At 54.7% G+C, this 26012-nt stretch overlaps 1 protein-coding gene across 1 annotated transcript in view; it reads right to left on the bottom strand.

The window, feature by feature from the left end:
- Positions 1-15360, bottom strand: part of PRRX2 (paired related homeobox 2) — a 57510-nt gene extending 42150 nt beyond the window's left edge. Inside the window, exon 1 of the mRNA XM_017949348.3 lies at positions 14881-15360. Coding sequence (XP_017804837.3) covers positions 14881-15139 — 259 coding nt within the window. The 5' untranslated portion in view covers positions 15140-15360. The remainder of the gene's footprint in view (positions 1-14880) is intronic.
- Positions 15361-26012: the final 10652 nt, after the last annotated feature.

The following is a 26012-nucleotide window of genomic DNA, read 5'->3' as shown; positions in this document are numbered from 1 at the left end:
GAATCTCCACGGCGGAGCTGGGCCATTCCCCAGCACGTCCTGTCCCTGGAAAGAGGAGGCCCTGGAGGGGTGCCCTTGGGAGCTCTCTGGAGCTGGCTCTACCTTTCTCTGCCTGCATCACCACTGAGCTGCATGGGGGACAACAGGGGCTGCCCCGGCCCTAGCCTGCCTGTCTGGGTCAGGGAGCAGCTGTGGTTTCGTTCAGCAGCGTTATAGAACCTTCTCACCTTTCCCTTCCTAAACTGGCCTGGAGTGGCTGGGTGAGGTCGCAGTCAGCCCAATCCAGGGACTCTAGGTCAGCAGGGGTGGGGAAGAGACCACAGTCAAGGGCCCAAGGCCTAGTGCCCCCATGTACTCACTGTGTAACTTGCCTTCCTGTGCCTCAGTTTCTTCAACTGGAAAATTGGGTCATAAAACTGCCTGCCTTTGAGAGTGTTCAGGAGGATTTAATGAGATGATCCATGCAGAGGGTGTAGCACTTAGCAGGTGCACAATAAATGGTCCTGTTGGATCACAGGGCTGATGATGATGGAGGTGGGCCATCACAGCCACCTCCCCGCTGCCACCGTCACCCAGCTTAACTGTCCTGACTCTGCGACAGCACCCCCGACTCCCTCCATTTCTTGTGGAATACAGGATTCAAGGTCAGATAGCCTGGGATGGCCTGCCTTCCTCATCTTGTAAACAAAGCTTCCGCCCCAGGGTCATCATGTGCCTGGGACACACAGCCCTGGTCCTGGGTCCCTGACACCATGAATTCATCATCAGCCATGGCTGCCCAGTGCCTGGCTGCCTGCACCCCCTTCCCCACCTCCCTGATTGGTGCTGCCATCCTGCACGCGGTGGACTACGACATGGGGCATGGCCACCTGCCCCGCCTCTGGCTCTAAGTGGCTCCTGGAGCTTTCCCCCGCTGGCTCAGGGTCTGGGCTTCTCAGGCAGTGCAGGTCTCACAGCAGCTGGGCCAGGGGCAGCCAGTTAGGGGCTTGTAGTCAGCTCCTTTGGAGACTGGGGCAGCCCAGCGAGCTCTGGGCAACTGAGACACAACTGTCATCCCCATGTCAGACACTGACTTCCCATGTGACCGAAAGAGATGCTCACTGAGAGAGCCCCCAGAGAGGGCCGGAGTGAGTGGCCACTCTGGACACTCACAGACACACAGAACGCATCCCCACTGCTCTTAATACAAAAGTCACAAATCTCAAACGAGGTCTGCCAGATCGCAGGCCCCCACCGGGCTCTCTCCCATACTTTCTGCTCCACAACGGCCATGCTGTTTCCAACTCGGAGCCTTTCCGTCTGCTGTTTCCTCCACCCGGTGTGCCCTCCCTGACCTCCTCTTCTGGACAACTCCACTCATTCTTGAGGTCCTTTCTGAAATTCTGCTTCCTCCAGGAAGCCTTCCCTGAACCTCCAGACAATGTAGGAGCCCATCGTCTGTCGTCATAGCATCCAGCATGTCTCCTTCATACCAAGGACCACAGCTCCCTTGTTTCCCACAGGGGCCCCTGTGCCTGGCCAGGGCCTGGCGTGCAGTAGGTGCTCAACAATACTTGTGGAAGGAGAGAAGGGTTCACAGAATGCCTCCCCAACTTTTCCTCCCTTGACAGAGAAACTAGACCCTTGAAAAAGCCGTCCCCTAGGCCGGGGGCAGTGGCTCACACCTGTAACCCCAGCATTTTGGGAGGTCTTGGCATGCGGATCACCTGAGATCAGGAGTTCGAGTCCAGCCTGGCCAACATGACAAATCCCCATCTCTACTAAAAATACAAAAATTTGCCGGGTATGGTGGTGCGTGCCTGTAATTCCAGCTACTCAAGAGGCTGAGGCAGGACAATCACCTGAACCCTGGAGGTGGAGGTTGCAGTGAGCCGAGATTGCACCACTGCACTCCAGCCTGGGTGACGGAGTGAGACTCCATCTCAAAAAAATAAAAAAAGAAAAAAAATTGAAAAAAAAGAAAAGAAAAAGCAGCCCCAGCCTTGAATTTGCTGCAACAGCAACAGTTTTATTTAAACAGCAACCCTGCTTTCGGCTGGTATTAGATCTTTGCCTTTTCTTTCTTCCTTCCCAGTGAAACCAGAGTAGTCCGTTTTTACTTCTTGTCTCTAGCAATTTCCCGCTTTCAGCCCTGACACTCTCCTCCCCCAGGGATGTGGTGGTGGGGCAGCCGGCTCTGTGGGAGAGGCTGGCCTTCCAATTAAAACATGATGTCTCTAGGAAACATGAGCTTCCCTAAGGCAAGGGCCCCTCCCTGGCCACCCCCCTCCCCATCACAGCGAGGCCTGGAGCCTCCCCGCCTGACCATGCCACGGACCAGTGTCTGCATGGGTGTGTTCCTGGAAACGGGGGGCCTGGAGGGGGGCCTTCCTCAGGACACTGCAGAGGTCTCCAGGTGGGAACCAGGAGCTGGGAAGGAATCCCCCATCCCTCCTGGGCCTCCCCCAGAGGAAGAGCCTAGGCTGCTTTTAGCAAGAGAACTCCGCACAGCGCCTTGCCCATCTGAGGCACCGGCGTGGGGTGGCCAGTGTGATACCTGGGCTCTGGGGATCACTGCGTTATTTCCTAGGTCAAGTCACTTTATCCTTCTGAGCCTCAGTTTCCTCACCTGTAAGATGAGGATGAAGCTTCACCTCTCTCGTGAGGCTGCTGAGTGATTCAGTGGGAGGCTCTGCCTAAATCCTAGAGCTCAGAGACTGGTAGATGGTAAGAATGGGATCGCTGGGGGTGCTTTGTGCTGAGATTATGCCCTTTGGGACCAGGGCTGGCCTGTTCACTGGGATTTTCCCAGCACCATGCCTCAAAACAACACGCATGCGCGCTGAACAAACGAGCAAAGGAGGAGAATCCTATGCAGTTTCCTTGCAACCAAAATGCAGAGCAGGATCGTGGTGGGGAGTGGGGAGGCACCGAGTTTAACATACAGTCTTTTAGGAGGAAGGCAAAGGGGTCTCTTTACTGTGGCTTCATCATGAGGGGAAATGAAACAAAATGCCATTTGTCTTTCTTCCCAACTTAGGGAGGTTTTCTCTGGATTTTTCTCCCTAGCCTAGGATGCAGCCCTTCCTTCTCCAGGTTTGAGGACAGAGCCCCTCTGAGCTGCGGGGATCACGCTTCGGGTTCTGGGGAGGCCCCGAGTCTCCCAGCACCCACACTTGGAATGATGTCTGCATCTGGAGGCCCCTCTGGCTTCCAAGCCCGCAGGGTTAGTGGTGGGGGCCTCGAGGGGTTGCCTGGCCTCAGTGAGGGCTGGGGAGTTCACCCTCTGCATCAGCTGTGGACTGGAAGCCCTCTGAGGGCAGGGACTGGTTCACACCCACTTCTGAATGCCTCAGTCCCTTTACAGTGTCCTGAAAGCACATGGGCTCTGGTTTCTCCACCCCTTGTGTGACCTTGGGCAAGTCACTTAGCTTCTCTGAGCGCTGGGTTCCCCAGCTGTAACCACAATTGCAGACACTCTTTATTCTGAGCACTGTCTGGCTGTCTGCTGAGCACTCCACTTCCATCATCTCCCAAATCCTTAAAACCTCCCTGCAAGAAGGTGTGACTCTTGTCCTCCCCAGATGACAAATGAGGAGCTTGGAGAGAAAGTGGCCACGGTCCCTCAGCGGGCCAGAGGCGGGGCTGGAGCTCAAGATCTGGCCATTGCTTCCCATGTTCTTAGCTATGTCACCCCTGATTCCCACCGTCCCAGGGCCCAATCCCTTGCAAACAGACCCTCAGACACGAGGTCTCAACAAGGAGCGGGGAGAATGACTTGAGCAGGAGGAAGGACAGAAGGAGAAGGAGGCTCCCAGGTCCGAGAGGGTGCAGATGGAGGCCTGGAAAAACGGGAGGGTGCCAGGCATTCCACACCCACCTGGGGTGGGGGTAGCCTCCACCTGAGGCTGGGTTACCCACCGGCTGCCCACTGGCTGGACCGGCTGCCTGAAGCACCATCTTGAGAGCATTAGGGGCTGCTGTTAACAGCTGTTTTCTGTTACGTGTTATTTGTTAGTCTAATGAAAGGAGGTGCACTGGCTTTCAAGACCTCAGCGTTCTGCGGGGTTTTATATGGGAGGCCCGCGCAGAGGTCTGGCGGCGAGAGAGGCCGCGAGGCCCCTGCCAGGCGCGCCCGCCCGGCGGCTCCCGCTTTGATTCCGAGGTTTGCAGCCATCCGCGTGGTTAATTCCAGCTCTGGTTAAATGTCATTTTTAATAACGCCATCTCTGGCGTGTAAACGTCTGCGCCCACGGCAAGAGGGGAGGCCAGCGAGGGGGAGACCAGCAGTAGGGGAGGACAGACAGGGAGGCGGGGGTGGGGGCAGGAGGACAAAGTCTGGGGCAAGGCAGCTGCCCTCTGGGGGTAGTGGATCCCCATCCCCAAGGGAGCCGTTTGAGGGGAGCCCATGGAGGAGCAAGGGTAGCAGGGGGCAGGAGGGGCTGGGAGGAAGGCAGGAGGGAGCTTGTCCAGTGGCTCCCGCTCAGCAGGGGGGCTTCTGACTGCCGCCCCCCCACACCCTGACCCTGGCCACCGAAGCTAGAGGGAGTCAGGATGCTGGTGAGGAAGAGACAGGAATTGTCCCTATCACATCACCCCTGCATTCCAATCCCCTGGGCTGCCTTGGGCTGGTACTCAGTAGGTGCTCAATGGATGCTGGTGGATGGTCAAGAGCAAATGCTTCCTCCTAGACCCGGTGGTGCAGCTTCGGCACAAAATCCAGTCCCTGGGGATGCTAGGGCTCAGCCTCAGTGCAGCCCCCTCCCTCTCCTGTATACTGGACACTTCTGAACCCTTCCAGGTCCAGAGCCAGCCTTACGCATCCTGCGCAGCTCTGCCCAGCCTCTCCGTCCCCTCGAGAGGACCGCTTTCCACTCGGGTAAACTGAGGAGGGTGATGGAGGTAGAGTCAGCTCTGGAGGAAGCCCACAGCAGGGTGTAACAATCACCAGGCAGGGGTGCTACTGAATGCAGATGCACAGGCCCAGGCTCCAAGTCCGATCCGGTGGGTCAGGGTGGGGCCTAGGAACACGCACGAGCTCCCTGGGTGATTCTAACGTAGGGACTCCTGGGACCACACGAAATATGCCCGTAAACAAATGTCCAACCTTCTTGTCTTGCAGATGGGGACACGGAGGCTCAGACCAGCGACAGGGCGTGTCTCAAGCTGTAGAGCTGGGCGAGGCGAGGCCGGAACCCCATGTCCTGACTCCTAGGCTGGGGCCCCCCTCACTGCCTCTTGGGCAGCAGAGTTACGGGAGGTCACCTGCCCTCACCTTGTCAAATCTCAAGCAACTGAGGTGTTCGCTCAGCTCTGGGGGGAGGGTCCCTCTGTGGAAGTTTCCAGGCCTCACAGCCTGGGCCTCCCTCTCTGTCACTGTCTCACTCCCAAGCCTTCTCCAAAGACTACAAGTTTTGCAGCTCGCAGCCTGTTGCCCGGTCTCCAATTCTACAGGCCTCAGCTCCTTGGCTGCTCCATGACCCGTCGCCCCCACTCACTCCTAGCCCCTCCCACCACCCCCAAACCGGAAGGTCCAGGCTGCCCATCCCACGCGCAGAAAAGCAGAATCGATCACAGAGATAAACCAAAATAGTATCTTCCAGAGCCTGCTTCATTTTTAGGACACAAGAAAAGATATCATTAGCCATCAAGGGCCCCATGTGGACCCATCCTGTCATCTTGGTGGCCCCCCCAGAGCCTGGCTGGGCACAAACAGCTTCCGTGATGTGGAAGGGACACAGAGCAGGGCAGCTGCACCCGGGCTCAGGGCAGCGAGAGCAACTGGGGACCCAGTACTTTCTGGGTCTCCTAACGACCTTTGCTTCCAGGACTTCGTGTGATTCCGTGGCTCCCGGGTTCTGGCCACAGCAGGGTGTCCCGGCAAGCCCATGCTCCTTGGGAGGGTCAGCCGTGGCCAGCTCTGCCTCTCCCAGGCTGGGGATGCTCTGCCACCTGCTCCGCTGCCCGTGTCACCTCCCTACCTGCCGGATGCTGACCACCGGGCATCCCATCTCTTCGTCTGTTCAGTGTGAGAGCCAGCGAGGTAACTTCCCCAACCTCCCTCTGTCTAAACAGGAAGCTCCCACAGCTCTCTCCTACTCACCACCTCGCAAAAGGCACTTAACCCTTGGCCCACACGAGTGCAGATGCGTCTGCCCATCTACTCTCCAGCCACTGTGACCGCCCTGACCACTAACAGCCAGGGCTCCATCAGGGGGCCAGGCTGGAGCCCTCATGATGGCAGGGGGGTGTGCCTGTTGTGTGCGTGTGTGTGTGTGTGTGTGTGTGTGGCATGGGGGGTGTGGGTCTGTGTGTGTCTTTGTGTCTGGGGTCCGGGAAAGCCAGACCATGTGGTTCCCAAATGCCAGCCTAGGACAAAGTTTTCACCGACAAAATGAGAAAAATAGGGGCAACGAGTGAGCTTTTTGTGAAGCTAAATGAAGTCAATTTTGGGAACCTTTGTTTGTTTAGTTTTTTTTATTTTTTTGAGACAGGGTCTTGTTCTGTTGCCCAGGCTGGAGTGCAGTGGTGTGCAGCTGACTGCAGCCTCAAACTCCTGGGCTCAAGGGATCCACCTGTCTCAGCATCCCGAGTAGCCGGGGCCACAGGTGCATACTACCATGCCCAGCTAATTGTTTTTAATTTTTATTTTTTGTAGAGACAAGGTCTTGCTACATTGCTCAAGCTGGTGTTGAACTTTGGTCTTAAGTAATCCTCTGGCCTCAGTCTCCCAAAGTGCTAGGATTCCAGGCCTGAGCCACCTTGCCCAGCCAAGAACCTTTCTTTACTCAGAGATGAAGATACTAAAAGGTTCTTTCTCGGATGAAAGGGTGGGGACATCAGGGCTGTGAGTAAATGGCTTTTCTTGGCAAATCTTTAACACTGTCCACTGTCTGCCAGTTCCTCTCAGTTACTGGGAATTTTACTGGACTTGAAAACTGGAAGTCTGGGAACCACAGGCCGGCAGTGGAACTCAAGGATTGACACACTACAGGTGTTCGGAAAATGACTGTAGAATGAATGAGTGAATGAACGACCAAGTGCGGGAGCTGGGGACGGAGGGGGAAGGGAACCTGTCCTATTGCTGCTCCACAGAGACAGGGACCCTCCACGGCTCTCGTGCATCCGGGCAGCTGGAGACAGGTGACGGAGGCCATTCCAGTTGTTTCTGGGCAGGAGGGGAAGGGCATCCCCCCTACACTCCCATTTCAAACACCCCAGCCCCGGGCAGTCCCCACTCTCCAGGCCTGACCCATCTCCCTCACGCCTGGGACGTGGCCCAGACCAGGTTGCTGGAGATATTGAGGAGAACCCCAGCCAATCCCGGGCCACCCCACGGCCCCCTGAATGCAGCCTGTGCCTGCCTGGGGGTGGACATCCCCGATCAGGCCACCCCAGCATTCCCCGGAGCCAGGGGCAGCTTCGGGCAGTGGTGGTGATCAGGGGCTTTGGACCAGGAAGGCCAGGCTGGAATCTTATAGGAATGGGAACAGTGACCTTGACTTCTCTGAGCCTCGGTTTCCCTCTTCATAAAATGGGGATAATTGGCCGAGCGCGGTGGCTCAAGCCTGTAATCCCAGCACTTTGGGAGGCTGAGACGGGTGGATCACGAGGTCAGGAGATCGAGACCATCCTGGCTAACCCGGTGAAACCCCGTCTCTACTAAAAAATACAAAAAACTAGCTGGGCGAGGTGGCGGGCGCCTGTAGTCCCAGTTACTCGGGAGGCTGAGGCAGGAGAATGGTGTAAACCTGGGAGGCAGAGCTTGCAGTGAACTGAGATCCAGCCGCTGCACTCCAGCCCGGTCGACAGAGCGAGACTCCACCTCAAAAAAAAAAAAAATGGGGATAATCACAGGACCTTCTTCACACGGCTCGCAGGAGGACAACTCCAGTGAGGCCTGTGACACCCCAGCTGACACGCAGAGCACATGAGGCTTCCTGGTCACTCTCACCACGTCCCCTCACGCCTTTCTTCAGCCCCACCATGGCCACCCACTTCTGCTCCACTGGCACAGCCTCTGGCCCAGGTTGGCACATTGCTGTAGGGTGTGTTCAGGAAAGCACTGGGTCCCCTTAAATCACCCCCAAGGTCCCCTTCCACCCTGGGTGAGCCACTCTCCTTTAGGATCTAGGAAACCATGGAAGTGCCCCAAGTTCTGCCACGTCCAGCCTGCCCCCACATCCTTGCCCGGGACAAGCCACCCCAAACCTTCCTTCCTGCCCCTACCCACTCAGAAACGCCTAACATATGCACAGGTCCGTCCCAGAGCCCTGTTCTGTGCCGCCCCTCTGGGCCTGTCCCTCCCACCAGCTTTAGTCCCCAACAAGCCTCAGCCAGAATCTCCCCAACAGCCAGGCGGGCTCCCCTTCCCTGACTCCTCCAGCCCAAGGAGTGTGCAGCAGAGGGAGGCCTGGACTTGCGATCCAAAACCAAATCCCTCCCCCGCTTTCACAGCTGTGAGGCCTCAGACAGGTTGCTTTGCCTCTCTGGGCCTCCAAAATATAGGGATGGCATCACCCGTCTCGCCAGACTCACAGGCCCTCAGAGAGCATTTCCAGGAGCTGCGGTGGAGACGCTTTACTGAGCAGATACTACGAACTAGGCATGGTACCCAGGACCCTCATCCACTCAGGGCTCACCAGACCCTATGAGGGATACCACAGCCGTCATTCCTATCCCACAGATGGCAACACTGACTCTCGGGGTTCTTCTCAGGCGTCAAGGGTAGTGTGTAAGCCGGCACTGTCACTACTGCTCCAAGCTACTTTTCTGGAGTTTTCTGGGAGGGGACAGTGGTGGCTCCAGCCTGTTGAGCTTCTGCCCACAGAGAAGGGCAAGCTGGTCTAAGCCTCCTGGGCCAGGCCCCCAAGCTCCACCCAGATGATCTACTGGACAGAGGAGCAAGACATCCTGGAACCACGAACAATTAATCAACCCTCCCTGGCCAAAAGGAGGCCGAGATGCAGGCCACTGTCCCGCCCCAGCCACGCTGGGAGGCCCAGCAGTTCCCAAACGGAAAGGCCCCTGGACACTCAGTCTCTCGCTCACTCCTCCTCCCTCCCTGCTCCCGGGCTCCTGCTGAGACACGGTCACCTGTCTAAGGGTCCAGGCACCAGGCCCAGCTCAGACCCAGGCTCAGAGACCCCACATCCTGGGGAGACATGTCCATCATGGGGTTCCCAAGCCTGAGTCAAATCATCATTTGTTGGGAGGGCCTCCCAACCCTTGTACGCCATCTCCCATTGTTCAGGTGGTGAGCGAGGCACACAGAGGGGACATGACACCCCCAAGGTCACACACGGAGAGGACGGCAAAAGCAAGGACCCCAACTGCAGCATCCCAGCCCCCCAACCAGTGCTCACTGACTGCATGACTCCCCTTGTCCCAGGAAATAGAGAAAGGGGAAGCAAGGGGAGAGGGGAGGGGGAGGAACGCAAGCTGTCTTTCAAAGGCTGGGCTCTGAAGGGACCCCTTTGTCTCTTCCTCTGAAGTCTGGCTCTGGTCTTGTGATGATGCCCTGTTTCAGCATCAGTCACAGGGAGGCCAGTTAAAAACCGAAGTCAGCCGTAGAAAACAGTATTATGGTCCCTTACGGTGGCTCACGCCTGTAATCCCAGCACTTTGGGAGGCCGAGGTGGGTGGATCACCTGAGGTCAGGAGTTCGAGACCAGCCTAGCCAACAGGGCGAAACCCTATCTCTACTAAAAATACAAAAATTAGGCTGGGCGCGGTGGCTCATGCCTGTAATCCCAGCACTTTGGGAGGCCGAGTCCAGCGGATCAAGAGGTCAGGAGATCAAGACCATCCTGGCTAACAGAGTGCAACCCTGTCTCTACTAAAAATACAAAAAAAATTAGCCGAGCATGGTGGCAGGCACCTGTAGTCCCAGCTACTTGGGAGGCTGAGGCAGGAGAATGGCGTGAACCGGGGAGGCGGAGGTTGCAGTGAGCCGAGATCACGCCACTGCACTCCAGCCTGAACGACAGAGCAAGGCTCCATCTCAATAAATAAATAAATAAATAAATAAATAAATAAATAAAAATACAAAAATTAGCCAGGTATGGTGGCAGGCGCCTGCAATCCTAGCTACTTGGGAGGCTGAGGCAGGAGAATCACCTGAACCCAGGAGGCGGAGGTTGCAGTGAGCCAAGATCGCACCACTGCACTCTAGCCTGGTCGACGGAGCAAGACTAAGTCAAAAAATAAAAAATTAAAAAATTAAAGGTAGGACTACCATAGGATGTAGCCATTCCAATGCTGAGTAGATACCCCAAATCATTAAAAGCAGGGACTTGAACAGATAATTGTACACCTGTGTCTACAGCGGTACTGTTCACAGTAGATGGGAACAACCCACACGTCTGTAGGTGGGTGAACGGATACAATGTGGTCCATCCGTACACTGGAATGTGACTCAGCCTTCAGAAGGAAGGAGCCTCTGATGCATGCTACATGGGTGAGCCCCGTAGACGTCACTTTAAGTGAAATAAGACGATCACAGAAGGGCAAATACTGTAGGATTCCACTTATATACGAGATCCCTAGGGTAGTCAAATCCACAGAGACAGGAAGCAGACTGCTGGGTGCCAGGGGCTGGGGGAGGGGGAATGCGTGTTCAGAGGGGTGCAGTTTTAGTTTGGGAAGATGAGAAAGTTCTGGAGATGGATGGTGGTGGCGGGTGCACGACAATGTGAACAGACTTAATGCCGCCGGACAGCATTCTTGTAAAGGGTGAAAATGGTCAATCTGATCTTAGGCATCTTTTACCGCAATAAAAAATAATTGAAGGTAGATCCGCCCATCTCTTAACTCAGGGGTCCCTTCAGACCCCGTGCTGAGCCCTGGGGACCCCCACCACAGACCAGACTCACCCCTATTAACAGATGCACCGACAGCCCCCCCGAGGGCTCCCACCTCACCCTGCCTTGTCCCGTGCCTTAGATGCAAGCACTTCATCTTCCCGAATCTATGGAAAGTGAATCCACGTGGGATCCCAAGGTTTCTCCTGCAGTGAATCCTGGGGTTTTCCAAAGCAGGTAGCAGCCCTGAGCACTGGCTGCCCAGCCTTCCCTGGCCAGAGGCCTCACCCCTGCCTGGCTCTAGGGACTTTGTTTATTTTCCCAGTGTGTCCACGTCCCTGTTTCCGCCCTGCCCACAGGAGGGAATGCTTTAAAGAAAATCTCAGTTATTAATGTGGTTTCTTTTGTTGTAAGTCATTGCAAAGGCAGCAAACCAGGGTTTGTTTTCCTAACGTGCTTGGCATAGCTCAGCGCCTGGTACAGCCCTCAGCGTTTGACTGGGGAGGAAGGAACCCGCGACTCTGGTTTGTTCTGAGTCACCGTCGAAGCCACAGTCTTCTCAGCCATTTCTGGAGGGAGCCTCGTCTTAGAAAGTCATCGGCAGTGGCGGGCTTTATCTACTGGTGGCTTTGTGCAAACAAAAACTTTTAAATAAAAAAAAAGTTTGAGCCTGCTATCCCACATATTAATTCCTAACTCATTGGTGTCCCCCATTAACCCTTATTTTTTTTCTTTCTTTTTTTCTTTTTCTTTTTTTTGAGACGGAGTCTCACTCTATTGCCCAGGCTGGAGTGCAGTGGTACAATCTCAGCTCACTGCAACCTCTGCCGCCCAGGTTCAAGCAATTCTCCTGCCTCAGTCTCCCAAGTAGCTGGGATTATAGGCACCTGCCACCGCACCTGGCTAATTTTTGTAGTTTTAGTAGAGACGGAGTTTCACTATCTTGACCAGGCTGATCTTGAACTCCTGACCTTGTGATCCAACTGCCTTAGCTCCCCAAAGCGCTGGGATTACAGGCGTGAGCCACCGCGCCTGGCTAACCCTTTATCTTTTCTTTCTTTCTTTCAATTTTTTTTGAGAATGAGTCTCGCTCTGTGGCCCAGGCTGGAGTACAGTGGTGCAACCTTGGCTCACTGCAAGCTCTGCCTCCCAGGTTCATGCCTTTCTCTTGCCTCAGTTTCCCAAGTAGCTGGGACTACAGGTGCCCACCACCACGCCTGGCTAATTTTTTGTATTTTCAGTAGAGACGGGGTTTCACTGTGTTGGCCAGTATGGTCTCAATCTCCTGACTTCATGATCCACCCATCTCAGCCTCCCAAAGGGCTGGGATTGCAAGTGTGAGCCACTGTGTGCCCAGCCAAACTCTTATTTTTCTAATGGGGGCACTCTCTCTTTGGTGCAATCTCTTTTTTTTTTTTTTTTTTTTTTTTTTTTTTTGAGATGCAGTCTCATTCTGTTGCCCAGGCTGGAGTGTGCAGTGGTGCAATCTTGGCTCACTGCAACCTCCACCTCCCGGGTTCAAGCGATTCTCCTGTCTCAGCTTCTCCAGTAGCTGAGATTACAGGCATGCACCACCACGCCTGGCTAATTTTGTATTTTCAGTAGAGATGGGGTTTCACCATGTTAGCCAGACTGGTCTCAAACTCCTGACCTCTAGTGATCCACCCACCTCAGCCTCCAAAAGCACTGGGGTTACAGGTGTGAGCCACCACCATCGGCCAGACCATCTCTTTCTTTGGACCTGAAAACAACTCCAAGAGCCAGCGGAAAATCCACCTCCAAGCATGTCTGGATCTCTGGTGAGGGGCTGGGCTCTTCTTGTATGTCTGGGACTGGAGGATGACGCCGCAGCCCAAGACCCAGCCCACTGGCCTGGGGTCTGCAGTCCCGGCAAGCCCAGCGAGGTTTGGCTGCCCACTTTCAAAGGGTCCAGGATGGGGAAAGAGGGATCCCATCTCCCCCACTTTTGGAGCCTTCAGGACTTGGGAGTCCACAGCAAGTGGCAGTGGTGCGGTCGCCTGACCCAGAGGGATGAGTGGGAAACTAGCGCCTGTCCCGCAGTCCCCTCTCTCCACCTTCTGCCTGCAGGCCCAGATCCAGACCACACCCCTGGCGGAGCCCAGGGACTCTCCCTGCCAGGCCTCCATCGTCCTCAGGGCAGAGCTAGGTAGCGTCCAAGACAGGGGCCAGCCCAAGAGCGCCTCCTGGAGCCTCGCTCAGATGCTATCCCACCTGATCCCACACCCAGTGTGTCCCAAGCATGCCTGAGTACCCCCAGTGTGCCCATGCCCCTTCTTAGGAGAAGGCCTGGAGGCCTCACGGGCTCTCCAGGAGGGTGGCTAACCCCAGGTGGCTAATCGACTGCACACCCAGCTGCCCGGAGGCTGCCAAGGGCCTTGTCTAGGCGCCCACATCCCTAGTTGACACTAGCCGTTCTGGGATCCCTGGGGAAACCCGCCACCGGAGACCTTCTACACTGTGTCCAGGAAAATCACGGCCTTCCCTGTCTGTCCCCACTGCAGGGGTAGGGCAGAAATGGGCATCCCATCCCCTGGCCAGGACTGGAGTACAAGACACCCTTGGCCCCCCTTCATTCCCTCCTCACCCCTCTCTCCTCTCCTTTCCTTCCTCTTCCTCTGTCTCTCCTCCTTCTCTCCCTCCTTTCCATGTCTTCCCCCTTCCTTCTTTCCCTTCACCTTCAAGTTGTTCCTCCTTCTCTTCCCAACCCCTGGAGTCTCCCTTCATCAGGATAAAACTGGGACCTCTCCTCTGTCCTGGGGTTGCAGGGCCGGCTGAGAGCCGCTGAGGTCCTCAAATGACCTTGGGCCGGCAGGGCATTCCCCCAGCACAAACCAGAGGGCACCTGCTTTCCTCCGGGCCAGAGTCAACATCTCCCTCTCCTTTTCCACTGGGGAGTTAAACCCCAACTCCTGGGAGGTCTGCTGGCTTCACACTCACCCCAGAGGGTGCAGCCAGCGGCCAGTCCACTGTGGCCGGTGAGTGGTGGCCACTGCCGTGAGGGAGCCAGTGGCTTCATCTCAGCCATAGGCTGGCAGCAGCTGGGTGCACTCAGAAGGTGCCCCGTGAAAGGCAGGCGTGTCGCAGGCGTCCTCGTGGACGCACATAGTTTCAGACTAGGTTGCAGCCACCTCTGTTTTCCCTGCACCTCCTGTATCTGAAAAGCCGAGGAACGCAGCCACCAGCCTGGACACCCTGAGACCCGGAGGCTGTTGCGGGGAACAGGGTTCCCAGGAGCGGGTGGGAGGGCTGCTGGAATCAGGCGGGCACACTTCAGGGACCCAGAGCCCCCAGCAGGCCGGCCCAGCCCCAGAGCTAGGGGACAGGGGCCTGGTTTCGGATCACCTGGCCCCCATCCTCAGTATGTGTTGAGCTGCGAGGACTCCGGTCCTCCCCTCCCCCGCTGAACCGTCCAGGGCTGGGGCCTTTGCTTTTTCTCCATCTTCTCCCCGTCCCTCCCCTTCTTACCAAGGGCTCAGGACCCTGCCATCCTGTGTCACTTTTTGAAAAAGGCCACTTGGGTGGGTTGTTTGTTTTTAAAGCTCCTTCCTGATGACCTTTGACCTCCGCAGGGGAAGAGAGGCCTGGCTGGGCCGTTCCACCGAGGCAGCTGCTCCCGGGGCAAACTGGAGGGTGGGGGTAGGCAGGCACCCTCGCCCCACAAAGAGCCCTACTTAAGACCGAGGAGGAGCTGGGGCGGCGCTCGCTCGTGCCGGAGGGGGCGGGTTTGAAACCCCAACGTGCAGCTCAGCGGCTTTGCCCGACTCAGGTCCCAGTTTCCCTAGTTGTAACGCGGCAGCAGCCACACCCACTTCCCAGGCTGTTGGGGAGCCGAGCACTGGGGAGCGAAGGCAGCGCACTTCCCCGTGGGGACGCACCCCAAGACCTGAAGAGGGTCCCCCTCCCCCAGCCCCGAGTGCTGGTTAACCGCCGCCCACCGTCACGTACACGCGCCCCCGGAGGTCCCGCCGCCGACCACGCGCCCTGCATCTTCGCCCGCCCCGCGCCGGCTCCCCGGGCCCCGCGCCCCGGCCCCACCGCCCCGGCCCCACCGCCCCGTTCCCTGGCCGGCCGCACTCACCGTCCTGCGGCGCCGCCTCGCTGCCGCTGCTGCCCCCGGACGGCTCCCGTGCTGCGCCCTCCCGCGCCTCGGCCCTGGCCCCGGGGCGTGCCGCCAACCGCCCGGCCGCCGCCACCTCCTCCAGGTCCAGGAGGTGGCTCACCGAGAAGTTCTTGCGTGCCTGGGCGCAGTCGCCCGGCCCCAGCGCGGGTGGCGGCGGCGGCGGCCCCGGGCCCAGCGCCGGCTTGTCCAGGGCGAAGGCGGCGGCCGCGCTGTCCATGCCCGCGAGCGGCCCCGGGGGGGCCGGCGGGGGTCTCGGGCGCGGGTCCCTGGAAGCGTCGCGGGCGCGGGTCGGAGCGAGCGCCCCGGCCGCCCCGCGCTCTGCCCAGCTCCCGCCGCCTCCTGGCTCCGCGGCCCGCCCGGCGCTGACGTCGGGGAAACAAACTTTCCGCCCTCCCCTTCTTAGCCACGGCCGCTGGCTCGGGAGCCGCTGGTGCACGCGCTGCGCCGGCCACACGCCCCTTCTTGAAGCAAACCTCGCCCTCCGTCCTCTCCTCCGCCCCCTCCTCCCCGCGCTCCTCGCCCGCCCCCACCCCGGCCGCTGGCGCTGGGGGCGGGGAAGGGGTGTCCTCCCTTCACCCTCCCCACCCACTTTTTAGGGAGTGGGAGGTTCCGTGTTTTGTCGTTTTCCATCCCCCAAGTGTCTAGGAGGTGATGGCAGAGGGATTCCCCCCCTCCATTTACAATCGCCTCCGCAGGTGGAGGGGGTGGCCCAGAGACAACGGGGAAGAGCCCCCAACTCCCAGCTCCAGCCTCACTCCCCCCAGCGCCCCCAACAACGGCCCCGCCCGCCCGCGCTGGCCAAGAGAGCTCTGTGCACTCCACCCGCCCCAAGGCTGTCTCTCCCAGCAAGCAGCGCATCCTCAGGCTCCTGGGGTGTACGCGACCCCCGCCCACCCCGCCTCTCCCCCGCTGCTCCCTGACAGGTCCCCCCACACACCCACACACCCGGTGCCCACCCCCCAGGAGGCCCCAGGCCCTTCCCCAAGGAAAACCAAGCGGGAAGGCAGGCGCTTCGCTGCAGATTCCTAGCGCACACACAGAGGACAGCCGGCTTGAGACGGGTGACAGGAAAGAAAGAGGCAGATTAGGTGTCCGCTCTTGTTTTTGTTTTGTTTTTCAGTGAAAGCACAGAAAAGATGTGCGGAGTGAGCAGAGCTGAGACCCTAAGCCCCCGGATGCCACGGCTCTTTCTCCAGGGCAGCCGCTCACCGGCCTATCCCTCTGTCGCCCTCACTACCAGGCATAAAGTCACATCAGCCAAAGTCGCCACCGGAGGAAGCCTTCAGGACATCCCTTCCCGGCTCCCACATGGAAAACCGGCCCACACACATCCCTGAAAGCCTGCGGACCATTATTTTTTATTTTTATTTTTATGTATTATTTATTTACTTATTTATTTATTTATTTTTGAGACAAGAGTCAGGCTCTGTCCCCCAGGCAGGAGTGCAGTGGCACGATCTCTGCTCACTGCAACCTCCGCCTCCTGAGTTCAAGCGATTCTCCTGCCTCAGCCTCCCCGAGTACCTGGGATTACAGGTGTGCATCACCATGGCCGGCTAATTTTTGTATTTTTAGTAGAGGAGGGGTTTCGCCGTGTTGGCCAGGCTGGTTTCCAACGTCTGACCTCAGGTGATCCACCTGCCTCGGCCTCCCACAGTGCTGGGATTACAGGCGTGAGTCTCGCGCCGATCCGAAACACTATTTTTAAGGAAAGCCTAGCAATACGTTAATCCTCACAGCGTGACTCGCTTGTGTTCCCCCCACTCCGGAAAGGAATCGCCCTCAAAATGAGGCCAAGTAGGCCAGGCACAGTGGCTCACGCTTCTAATGCCAGCACTGTGGGAGGCCGAGGGGGGAGTGGATCACCTGAGGTCAGGAGTTCAAGACCAGCCTGACCAACATGATGAAACCCTGTCTTTTCTAAAGATAATAATTTTAAAAAATTAGCTGGGCATGGTGGCAGGCGCCTGTAATCCCAGCTACTGGGGAGGTTGAGGCAGGAGAATCGCTTGAACCTGGGAGGTGAAGGTTGCAGTGAGCCGAGATCATGCCATTGCACTCCAGCCTGGGCGACAAGAGTGAAACTCCCTCTCAAAAATATATATAAATTAATTAAATGAAAGAAAAAATAATAATTAAAAATGTGAGGCCAAGTGTCCCCAAAGTGTCTTTAGCCACAACAATCTGTGCAGGCGCACACATGGGTAGGGAGGGTTTGGAGATGACGGGGTTCTCCTTCCTTGGACCTCTGCCCCAAGGAGTGTCCAGCAAGAAAGGCCGGCAAAGAGACCAGTCTCCCTCATCCTAGGCGGCTGGCAGGAGCCCAGTCTGGGCTCCAGGGCATACCCTGTGCTGCCCACAGTGTGTGTGGCTGAACCACTTTCTGAGGAACTGAGCAGAGCGGGGCCACTACTGGGCTCAGGGTGTCTGGGAGGACCCTGCCCCTGAACCCAGCAAAACACGCAGAGTGAAGGGGTCTTACCCAGGAAAAGGACAGCCCACCGATTGGAGGTTTCATCCCAGAAGCAGAACAGCTTTGTGTTGGAGACGGGGTTCCAGCCCCAGCTATGTCCCGTACTGCCAGGTGGCCTCCAATTCAGCACCTTGGCCGGGCATGGTGGCTCATGTCTGTAAACCCAACACTTTGGGAGGCTGAGGTAGGTGGATCACCCGAGGTCAGGAGTTCAAGACCAGCCTGGCCAACATGGCAAAACCCCATCTCTACTAAAAGTACAAAAATTAGCTGGGCATGGTGGCACGCACTTGTAATCCCAGCTACTCGGGAGGCTGAGGCAGGAGAATCGCTTGAACCCAGGAGGCGGAGGTTGCAGTGAGCCGAGATGGTGCCACTGCACTCCAGCCTGGGCAACAGGGGCAAAATTCCATCTCAAAAAAAAAAAAAAAAAAATTGGCACCTCCCCTCTCCAAGCCCCAGCTCCCTACCAGTAGAAAAGGTATAACGAAGAGCCTGTCTCCTGGGCACAATGGGGACTCCATAGTAGGTGAACTCCTGGGCCCATGGCCTGGAACACACGGAGGATGACAGATGGGAAAACTGAGGCCAAAAAGAAGGTGAAAGCTCTTCTAGAGCTGGGAGAACCATGGAAATAGTTTGGTCTAAGCCCTTTTGTTTTACAGATGGGCAGTGCGAGGCCCAGAGCTAGGAAGTGCAGTGTTCTGATCTCTCGGCATGGCCAGTGGCCCCATTGGCTTCTTCCACTCACTCCTGCAGTTACTCATCCTACACATGTTGAGAGGTAACTCCATCTCTGAAGCATGATGGCTCTCTGGCACCAGCCTGCTGGGTGTAGATCAAGACCTTGCCTGATCTTTGAGCAATCTACTTAGCCTCTTTCTCTTAGGGGCCTCAAATGTAAAATGAGCTGACTGGGTGTGGTGGCTCAGGCCTATAATCCCAGCACTTTGGGAGGCTGAGGTAGGAGGATCATTTGAGCCCAGGAGTACAAGACCAGCCTGGGCAACATAGTGGGACCCTTATCTCTAGAAAAAAAAAAAAAATTGCTGGCATGTAGTCTCCAGCTACTTGGAGGCTGAGATTGGAGGATTGCTTGAGCCTGGGAGGTTGAGGCTACAGTGAGCTGTGATGGCACCACTGCGCTCCAGCCTGGGCATCAGAGTGAGACCCTATCTCAAAAAAAGAAAAAAAGAAAATGAGCTGTTAGGAGGATTAAATAAGCTGATGTATAAATAAAGGATACCTGGTACCTAGTGAACATTTAATACATGTTAACAATGATTATTTTGCCGGGAGCGGTGGCTCACGCCTGTAATCCCAGCACTTTGGGAGGCCGAGACGGGCGGATCACGAGGTCAGGAGATCAAGACCATCCTGGCTGACACGGTGAAACCCCGTCTCTACTAAAAAATACAAAAACTTAGCCGGGCGAGGTGGCAGGCGCCTGTAGTCCCAGCTACTCGGGAGGCTGAGGCAGGAGAATGGCGTAAACCCGGGAGGCGGAGCTTGCAGTGAGCTGAGATCCGGCCACTGCACTCCAGCCTGGGCAACAGAGCGAGACTCCGTCTCAAAAAAAAAAAAAAAAAAAAAACAATGATTATTTTTTCAACATCTGGCTGGGTGTGGTGGCTCATGCCTGCAATCCCAGCACTTTGGGAGGCTGAGGCGGGCAGATCACCTGAGGTCAGGAGTTTGAGACCAGCCTGGCCAACATGGTGAAACCCCGTCTCCACTAAAAATACAAAAAATTAGCTGGGCATGGTGGCAGGTGCCTGTAATCCCAGCTACCCGGGAGACTGAGGCAGGAAAATCTCTTGAACCCGGGAGGCAGAGGTTGCAGTGATGCAAGCTCTCACCATTGCACTCCAGCCTGGGCAACAAGAGTGAAACTCTGTCTTAAAAAATAAATATGTAAAATACATAAATATGTAAAATAGATAAAATAAACATATGTTCTGAGAAGTAGACAGGGCAGGGATGGTGAACTCAGACTCTGCAGCTGAGGGACATGGGTGTGAATCTACCCACTGCCATTTACTGGCTGCGTGGCCTTGAATATGTCCCTTGCTCATCCTTTCTGAGGTCTGTCCCATCGTCTGTAAAATAGGGATAGTAGAGGAACCAATCCAAAGCGTTCTTGTGGATTTGCCATCATTATTGTTGCTGCCCATTCCCTTGCCCAGCCTGGGGATGGGAGCTGGGGTTGGAGCAGGGATGGCAGGGTGGGGCAAGGGGCATAGGCTGCTGCACTATGCAATAAGACAAAGCAGTAAGACAAGAAAAATGAATGAACTAAAAAGAATTCAAATATATCTTTGTAGCTTATCTCTATATATCTAGATAGATGAAGAAAGTCCTATAGTATACAGTCCTACATATAGTTTTATGTTTAGGATTGTATACTATAGTCCTATGTTATAAAGGTGGAAGTATGTTTACCACCTGTTTTATAACCTGCTGAGCATGAGCGTCAGCTCTGATCCAGCCTGGGAATACACCCAAGGAAACTTCAGAGAACCCCAGGAGGGCAGAACTCAGGGACTCATCACCCCAAAGGGATATGGATAAAAATAAATCATTTAGGCCGGGAGCGGTGGCTCAAGCCTGTAATCCCAGCACTTTGGGAGGCCGAGACGGGCGGATCACGAGGTCAGCAGATCGAGACCATCCTGATTAACACGGTGAAACCCCGTCTCTACTAAAAAATACAAAAAAACTAGCCGGGCAAGGTGGCGGGCGCCTGTAGTCCCAGCTACTCGGGAGGCTGAGACAGGAGAATGGCATGAACCCGGGAGGCGGAGCTTGCAGTGAGCTGAGATCCGGCCACTGCACTCCAGCCTGGGCGATAGAGCGAAACTCCGTCTCAAAAAAAAAAAAAAAAATAAATCATTTAATAATGATTTTGATAAATCTGAGAGGCTAACACAGAAGAGGAAATGGAGGGCAAATAGGATTCCCATTCGGAACCTCTCAGATCAACTTGTGGTTACTGAGCTGAGCACTGCAGCCAGCCGGGGAGAAAGGGAAGGGAAACCAAGAGGGCCCCTGCTCACCAGACGGGATTCATGGAGAAGGAGCTGATTATTTACTGGTGGTTCCATCTGAGGCTAAGTTCTAGGTCTGACCTTCAGTGAAAACTCATATTTGCCTCAAAAGCTCACATGTTAAAAATGAAAAGGTAACTTTTCTTATTGCAGAAGTAATATGTTATGGTTGAAATTTTAGAAAGCATCATTAGGATTAAGAGAATAAAAATCACCTATAACCCATTCCTAAAGGGCCTTAACACACACAGGAGGCATTCAAGACTTTTTCTTTCTTTTCTTTTTTTTTTTTTTTTTTTTGAGATGGAGTTTTGCTCTTGTTGCCCAGGCTGGAGTACAGTGGCGCAATCTCGGCAAACTGCAACCTCTGCCTCCCGGGTTCAAGCGATTCTCCTACCTCAGCCTCCCGAGTAGCTGAGATTATGGGCATACACCACCATGTCCAGCTAATTTTTGTATTTTTTACTAGAGACAGGGTTTCTCCATGTTGATCAGGCTGGTCTTGAACTCCTGACCTCAGGTGATCTGCCCACCTCATCTTCCCAAAGTGCTGAGATTACAGGTGTGAGCCACCACGCCCAGTCAGTGTGGACTTCCATTAAGGCTCCTAAACTCTTTAGACTTCAGTTTCCCCATTTTCTTTTTCCTTTTCTTTTCTTCTTTTTTTTTTTTCTTGAGCAGGATCTCACTCTGTCTCTGTCATCCAGGCTGGAGTGCGATGGTGCCATCTCAGCTCACTGCAACATCTGCCTCCCCATTTCAAGCGATTCTCCTGCCTCAGCCTCCCGAGTAGCTGAGATTATGGGCATACACTACCACGCGTGACTAATTTTTGTATTTTTTACTAGAGACAGGGTTTCTCCATGTTGGTCAGGCTGTTCTCGAACTCCTGACCTCAGGTGATCCGCCCACCTCGGCCTCCCAAAGTGCTGGGATTACACGCATGAGCCACCACGCCTGGCCCAATTTGTGTTTTTAAAATCATAGGTTTGTGATAAGTTGTTGTTTTGTTTTGAGACAAAGTCTCATTTCATTGCTCAGGCTGGAGTGCAGTGGTGTGACCATACCTCACTGCAGCCTTGACTTCCCAGGGCCCAGGCCATCCTCCCACCTCAGCCTCCAGGGTAGCTGGGACTAAGGTGCAGGCCCCCACACCTGACTAATTTTTTGTAGGGATAGGGTTTCACCATGTTGCCCAGGCTGATCTCAAGCTCCTGGTCTCAAGTAATGCACCCACCTGGGCCTCCCAAAGTGCTGAGATTACAGGTGTGAGCCACCTCGCCAGCCTGTGATAAGTTGTAACAACAAATAGAAAACTAACACACTGGGCTGGGTGCGGTGGCTCACGCCTGTAATCCCAGCACTTTGGGAGGCTGAGGCGGGCGGATTGCCTGAACTCAGGAGTTCAAGAACAGCCTGGGCTACGTGGTGAAACCCTGTCTCCACTAAAAATACAAAAAATTAGCCGGATGTGGAGGCGTGAACCTGTCGTCCCAGCTACTCAGGAGGCTGAGGCAGGAGAATAGCTTGAACCTGGGAGGCGGAGGTTGAAGTGAGCCAAGATTGCACCACTGCACTCTAGTCTGGTGACAGAGCAAGACTCCATCTCAAAAAAAAAAAACAAACAAACAAACAAAAAAACACGAACACACTCGGTCAAAGATTCTGCACAGATTGAAGACTTTTGATAATATTACCACTTTGTCTTCAGAAAGGTTGTATCAACTTCTATTCCTGGCAGCTTCTCTGTATCCTTGCTAGAAAGAGCTACTACAATTTACTTTAAATTTCAAAAGGTATTTCTCTGTTTCAATCTGCATATCTGGAGTTATTGCTAAAGGTAAGTGTCTGATATTTAATGGCCACTTGCGTTTCTCACTTGTGAAATGTCTGTTTATATTCACTACCCATTTTATTTTATTTTATTGAGATGGAGTCTCACTCTGTTACCCAGGCTGGAGGGCAGAAGGGAAATCTCAGCTCCTGAAACCTCTGCCTCCCGGGTTCAAGCGGCTATTGTGCCTCAGCCTCCTGAGTAGCTGGGCTTACAGGCACACACCACCACCACACCTGGCTATTTTTTTTTTTTTTTTAGTACAGACAGGGTATCGCCATGTTGGCCAGGCTGGTCTTGAACTCCTGACCTCAAGTGATCCATCTGCCTTGGCCTCCCAAAGTTCTGGGATTACAGGTGTGAGACACCACACCCGACCTCACTACTGATTTTCCACTGGAACAATTCTCTATTTCTTACTGAGTTATATTAGTGTCATTCTTTAACCATCACAACCTCTGCAAGACACTTGATTGTCAATGACTCAAGGACTAGGCCCATTTCACAGATGGGGAAACAGAGACCAAGGACAAGATGGAATCCTGCAGCCCTTCTGGTTCAGTTGATCAGCCCCTGCGGCCACAGACCTAAGATCCTGTTCTGAAGAAGGCAGTTGAGCAGGGATGGGACACAAAGGCACACAGGCGAAGTCGTGTTCACTGCTGTGTGTCTGGAGAATCGTAAACACCGCAGGCTGATGTGACTCAGACGTGACCAGGCGTGACCGTGACGGATCACAGCGTTCTGTAAATATTGTGTCAGGCTGAGATTACAGCAGGGCTCCCTGCTCATCCCAGACCCCAGGCTACCCCCTGGGAAGTGGAGGCTGAGCCCAGTGGGGCAGAATATCTGGCTATCTCTCTTGGCTCGCTGCCCAACCTTTCCTAGCCTTGGTTTCCTTCCTGAGGATCTCCTGACTGGGATACCCTGCTGAAGTAAGTGACGGGCGCTCAGCTCTTGGTGAGGGTCAAAATAGTACAACCCTTTGAAAAAGGTTCTGACCTACTTGCAAATTCAAAGATAAAGATGTGCTCCATAATAGCAAGGTCCCACTTAAGGAGCCTTACTGTAAGCCCGGCAATGTATTAACACTAAGACACTTGATCGTCAGTGACTCAAGGACCAGGCCTGTTTCACAGATGGGGAAACAGAGACCACTTGTCTCAAAGCCTCCTTATGACTCTCATGCAAGGAAGGGAAACTGAGGCTCAGAGAGCTTAAGTTCTGTGTCCCAGTAAGTTTGTCAGGCTCTCAACCATCACGCCAAGTTGTTCCATGAGAATTAAGGACCAGGAAGTTATCTTTTTTCTTGAAGAATTACAGTCTCTCCTTTAAAAAAAAAAAAAAAAAAAAAGAACCAAATAATGAAACCTGGTTAACCTGGTGTATTCCCCTTTTTGCCTTGGCTACCGGGAAACCCAGAGCTAGTGTTACGACGTAATCACAGTAGCTCTATCTGTCCAGATGGCAAGTCAGTATATTAGCCCCCCTTTTCTTCTCCTCTCACATGGTTCTTTGTTTTCCTGTTTCTGTTTTCAATCTTCTGTAGGTGCTGGCCCTGCATCCAACATTCTCCCGCTGCCGGAGATTGAGTGGGTCACTTCACCTCTCTGGGTTTCAGTTTCCACCCCTGTGAAGCCATAGGTAATAATAGCACCTACCTGCTAGGGTTCTGAGAATCAAATGAAATGATTCACGTAAATAATAAGCCTAGCAAGAGCCCCTATGTTGAAAATACTCAGTGAACATCACCCATGGATGGGAAGAAAGGCTTCGAGAAAGCCAACATAGAGGGAGAACCTGTCCTAAGTGGGAAGATCCTGCTGGGTTCAAGGCCGGTCCCACTGTGGGCTTGCTGTGTGACTTTGGGCGACTCACTTCCCTCTCTGAGCCTCAGCTTCCTCACTGTAAGCTGCTTGCTGTGCCCTCTTGACGCTGTAGCTGAGAGTCCAGAGACTTTGTGTGTCCTTTTCACCATGAAGTCCCCCAAGCCTCACACAGGAGAAGCCGCTACAGGAAGCGGGGGCAGTTGGCACATAGCAGGGCTCCCTACACGGCGTGCCCAAGAGCGAGCATCTGGTTGAATGGTGGTGGTCAGAATCTCCACTGCCCACCTGGCAGGAAATGCCTGGCACCAGGGTGGTAGACTGCGCTTTGGCCAATGCTGTGGGGGCTATTAGGTGGGTTGGAATCCTGAGGACCCAGCAGAGCAAGGACAGGCCCAGATCTGGGTGTGGAAACAAATGACAAGCTACTTTTGGGCGCCTACTTGGTGCAGGGCTCCAGGAGAGCATGGCTGTAGTCCAGGCAACCCCCTTGCTACCCCTCAGGGGCTGCAAGCTTCACAGGGAGCCCAATGGGAAACAATCCTGAATGATTCACACCACAGTGATTTATTGAGCACCTACTATACACTGAGGCATCCCGGTTGTGCACCGGGCCATGAACCCCAGTGGGCCTCTTGAGGAAACACTATGGCCCAGCTGCAGCAGCCTGGCTACTGCAGACTGAACTCGGACGTGCTTGACCACTCTTCCAACAAAGATATCTTCCAAACTGTAGGCTTTGGGTTTCTGGGACAGACACAGCTCCCAGGATGACCCTTGCTGGAGAACTCCCTCCAGTTACAAATGGGGAAACTGAGGCTCGGAGAAGAAAGGACTAACCGCAAATCCAGGACCCACTCCCAACCACTGTTCTCCAAACTATCTCCTGGCAAACCTTCCCCACTCTCCCCTGTCGTTCCTTCCCTGAGAGTCGGGGGAAGGATGCCCGAGGCGAGGGGCACAGGCTGAGGCCTGGCCAAGCCTTCTCAAAGCCTTCCGGAGCCCTCAGGCCCTGCCCTCCTCCTTCCCCGGGCCCTGCAACATCTTGCTGTGATTACCCTGTGGTGCAGTGGAGCTGTGTGAGGCTGTCCGCTGCACACAGCATGGGGGGCGTGTGATGATGGGGAGCACGGCGGCTGAGGACCAGGCGGGGCTGAGGATTGGGACCAGGCTCTCAGCTCACGGGCTTAATTGGGGATATAATAGTTATTATTATTTATAACTTACTCTTGAACCCTCGCCAGGAGGGTGTGTTCACAGCCTGCACGATCCAGGCAGGCGTTAAATAATTAAACCAAGGGCCTAATCGGCGGCGAAACTCCCCATGGGCTCCCACTTCCTTAGTCCACTGATTGCTGATATTTTGGGGGTGAAATATGACCATGTTTACGATCAAAGAGATCAGAGTTCCAAAGGAAAGAAACGGAAAAAAGGAGGAGGGGGTGCGGACTCTTCCAGTTTTCTTTTCCTCTGACTTAGTGGTCTGGTAAAGTTTCTTTAGACATGCAAAGATTTACACACCTTTCTGCAGGGAGCCTTAAATTACTCCCCGATCCCTCACACATTTCCCCGAGCAGCGCAGGAACAGTAAGTCATTGAGAAAGGAACGGGCCTCCCCGTAATGACTCCGGCAGCCTTTGAGAAAGAGAATGTCTAATGACTTTTTTTGAAGTCGAGGTCAAGGTTTTTTAAATAAAACAATCTGTATTAATGCAATTTCCTTTTTAGCTGTGGCATTGGATTTTTTTTTTTTTTTGGAAATGGGAGGCAAGGCGGGGAAGGACATCATTTTTCTCTCACCAGACAATGCGTCCCTAATGAGATACATTTATTTAAAAATCTGTATATCATCACCCTGTCAGGGCCTCCAAGCGGGACCCTGAGCCTCCCCCTTGGTTTGTTTCAGATTA

The sequence above is a fragment of the Papio anubis genome, chromosome 13, assembly GCF_008728515.1.
Source record: "Papio anubis isolate 15944 chromosome 13, Panubis1.0, whole genome shotgun sequence".
NCBI lineage: Eukaryota > Metazoa > Chordata > Mammalia > Primates > Cercopithecidae > Papio > Papio anubis.
Note: the sequence above shows the minus strand (reverse complement) of the source record. Positions and strands in the feature narration are given on the sequence as shown.